At 36.2% G+C, this 2,983-nt stretch overlaps 1 protein-coding gene across 1 annotated transcript; it reads left to right on the top strand.

Annotated features, from left to right (window-relative positions):
• On the top strand, window positions 1-2,603 carry LOC101311418. Its single transcript, XM_004307933.1, has 7 exons — window positions 1-138; window positions 232-284; window positions 978-1,274; window positions 1,376-1,597; window positions 1,791-2,109; window positions 2,199-2,320; window positions 2,453-2,603. The coding sequence occupies exons 3-7, from the start codon at window positions 979-981 to the stop codon at window positions 2,478-2,480; spliced, it is 987 nt and encodes a 328-aa protein (XP_004307981.1). The 5' UTR covers window positions 1-138; window positions 232-284; window position 978; the 3' UTR covers window positions 2,481-2,603.
• Window positions 2,604-2,983: the final 380 nt, after the last annotated feature.

Genomic DNA, 2,983 nt, shown 5'->3' on the forward strand with positions numbered 1-2,983 from the left:
CACACACACAAATTCGCACACTCACACTCCCAAAACCCAAAACCCAAAACCTAACATCTCTCCTCTCTCAGCCTCGTCGGAGACGGCGACGAAGCTCTCGGCGAGCCGTAGCCTCTCTTTTGATTCGTCTCTTTAGAGGTACGCCCTAGCTAGCTCTAACCTCTCTCTCTCTCTCTCTCTCTCATAAATCGATTTCTACTTCGATGATTGAAGGTTTCAATTTTGATGCAGGTGACTACAATACGACTTGGAGCTTTGATTTTCTGAAGATATTTCTCTCAAAGGTAATTGTTGGAATCAGCATTGCGGGGTTTTGAGTTTTGGGTATTCGATCTGTTGCTGGGTTTTGTGTTATTGCTTTGACTGTGTTGCATGTTGTTCTTCTTTTCTGGGTTTTGGGTTACTGCTTTGGTGGTGTTGCTTTACTCCGAAGCTAGGTTGATTGGAATAATGAAGTGCGATTGGCTAGTATAAAGATGTGAGATTTTCGATTTCGTGTGCGATCTGAACTTAGACTAGTTTTAGAGATTTAATTAGCAATGTTGGTGATAATGGGATATTTTTTTCTTTTCTAAATAGAGCCTCCAGGTTGCTGTGTTCATTAGAGAATAATGGTATGAATTGAATGTACTTAGTGTTCTTACTGTATGGATGTTTATCAATTGATAGTACCTATGTATTTGATAGAGAGTCATGAATTTGGCTGTTGTTATGTATCTAAGAAGTGTCTTCATTACAAGTCTCTCATTACAATTCTTACTGTCCCCTGGGTTTTTGTTCATGCATTAAATCCTGAGTTTTATGCTCATTTGCTCTTATAGAATAGACTTGGTCTTATTAGCTTCATTGTGCGAATACAGGAACTATGCTCTTTGCTCTTTTGTAACTATCCCTGGCTTCCTGCCTCCAATTGCTTTCTAGGATTGTTGGGTGTTTTAATTAAGTGATAATTAACGGTTTGCTCCTTTACTTTATAGGATGTTTCCAAGGAACTGGGGAACGAAAGAATATGCCGATCCGTCATCGGACGATGACTTTTCTCATGGTCCCGCTGATGGAGGAAGAAGAAGAAGAAGCAGAGGACAAGCATCAGGAAGTCGGGGTGATCCACCTATGATAGCAGCTTTGAGAACTCCAGTGGTCAATCATCCAGGGTTAGTTTCACCACCGCGCGTCTTCTATGATGAATGGAGACGAACTAAAGGGGACATCTGGATTTCGAAGCCAAATAGAAATTCTCCAAGGATAGCTGATGTTCATCGTTGCTGTTTTAGGTAAATTGTGCTTTTATTTTTTAATTTATTTTTACAAATTATATTTCACATATCTAAATTTGTTAATGTTCTTTCTTCTTTCTTTTAAAAAAATATAATAGGCAGGTTGTCCGGGAATTCATTGATAAGTACATGATGGGAACTACAACTGGAGTATTGAGAAGTGTTGCTATAGTCTTAGGTTCTGTGGTGATAGATGTTGATAGCAATCCAACCGTTGGACTGAATATTCAACTTTTAGAATTCCTCAAGCCAAGATTGGGAGACGATATGTACAATGTAGAGTTACAACATTTCTATCAAATGATTACGCTGTCTACACCGTAAGAATAATTAACTTACCCTCTTTTATACATGTTTATGCATTCGACTTATTTATACATGTTTCACATACATATATTTCCTGAGCCTGCATATTTGGTTTCCAGTTTGTCCTAACAATAAGAGTATTAAATTATTATACGATGTAGTATAACTGTCTATCATCTCACTTTTATATGTTTATTTTGTTGGAAGGCAAAACTGTTGGATGCTTCAGCATCATCCAATACTTATGTCTATTACGGAGCGTTATCAATTTCCCACTGATACTCGCTTGGGGATTCAACATATTACAAACTGGGAGTCCGTTTTTGATCAGTATGTGGAGGAAACTTGTGGTGCAGCTGCAGAAATTATGATCAAGCCAAACATTACATCCCATGCTATCTTCCTTGATGTGTTCAATAGCTATAACAACGACAATCCAATAAAAGGTTTCATTAACAGTTGTGCGGGACTATCCAGATTTGCAGAAGCTCTGTTTATTCATGGTTCTGATGGTGGTAGAGATTTGGTATGTAGTTAATGTATCTTCATTTTATTTTTATTTTTATCTTATTTAAGTAATATTTTCTTATTTACTTATTTAATTTATTTTTTTAGCAACCTGAAGTTGTAGAGCGAGAATTGAGCAATAGGTTTCCTTTCATGTTGATCCTGAAGTTCCAATTTCTATTCCAAAGAATGTGTCTGATTGATGATCTTGCTTTTTTAGCTAACCGCCGGTAAGTACTTTTATTTTTTGTATGTTTGTTTCTAGTTTTTGGAATTTTGTTTTTATATTTGTCATTTTGGATATTGTTTGTTAGTTCTTTTAAACAAAGACAATCGGTTAGTTATTTTCTTTTTAATTGCAGGCCTGCAATTGATGATGGTATTTGTTAGACAAAGCTACAAGAAGTGGAAGAATGAAATTTATTCAACATCTTGTTTTATGAACTTGTTACTTTTGTATGTAAAATTCTGGACTTAAATTAGTGTGATGGAAATTTGATTCTGCTACCTTTGTAGTTTCCTATCCAGCTAGCTTTGTACTTTGTGGTTTCTCCGGCCCTTGTGGCCTTGTGGCCTTAATGAAGTTGCTTTTTGATAAAAAAATCTGGAAATTTGATTCTAATTAAGATAATTTTGGTTGAGCTTGCCTTAGAACCCAACCTTCTCATTTTCTATACTTAGTTCAAGCACTCATATCTACACTACTTATAACCAGTGATTAACATCAAGCGCTGAAATCTACACTGTACAATAGCAACAAGCATATATTACTAAAATTTCCCAACAAGGCAACAGCATGGTACCAGACTTCTCTTACATACAAGAATTCATAAGGTGGTGCAATCACCCGAGTATCATTTTCAATTTTCAGACACTTATGTCAGTCCCGAATA

This window comes from Fragaria vesca, linkage group LG7, assembly GCF_000184155.1.
Source record: "Fragaria vesca subsp. vesca linkage group LG7, FraVesHawaii_1.0, whole genome shotgun sequence".
NCBI classification, from domain to species: domain Eukaryota; kingdom Viridiplantae; phylum Streptophyta; class Magnoliopsida; order Rosales; family Rosaceae; genus Fragaria; species Fragaria vesca.

Excerpts from the sequence above, each read along its gene's own strand:
- LOC101311418 (XM_004307933.1), top strand. The coding sequence starts at position 979 with ATGTTTCCAAGGAACTGGGGAACGAAAGAATATGCCGATCCGTCATCG. Across the intron at positions 1,598-1,790 it reads ATGATTACGCTGTCTACACC|GCAAAACTGTTGGATGCTTC; the intron begins GTAAGAATAATT and ends TTTTGTTGGAAG. Across the intron at positions 2,110-2,198 it reads CTGATGGTGGTAGAGATTTG|CAACCTGAAGTTGTAGAGCG; the intron begins GTATGTAGTTAA and ends TTATTTTTTTAG.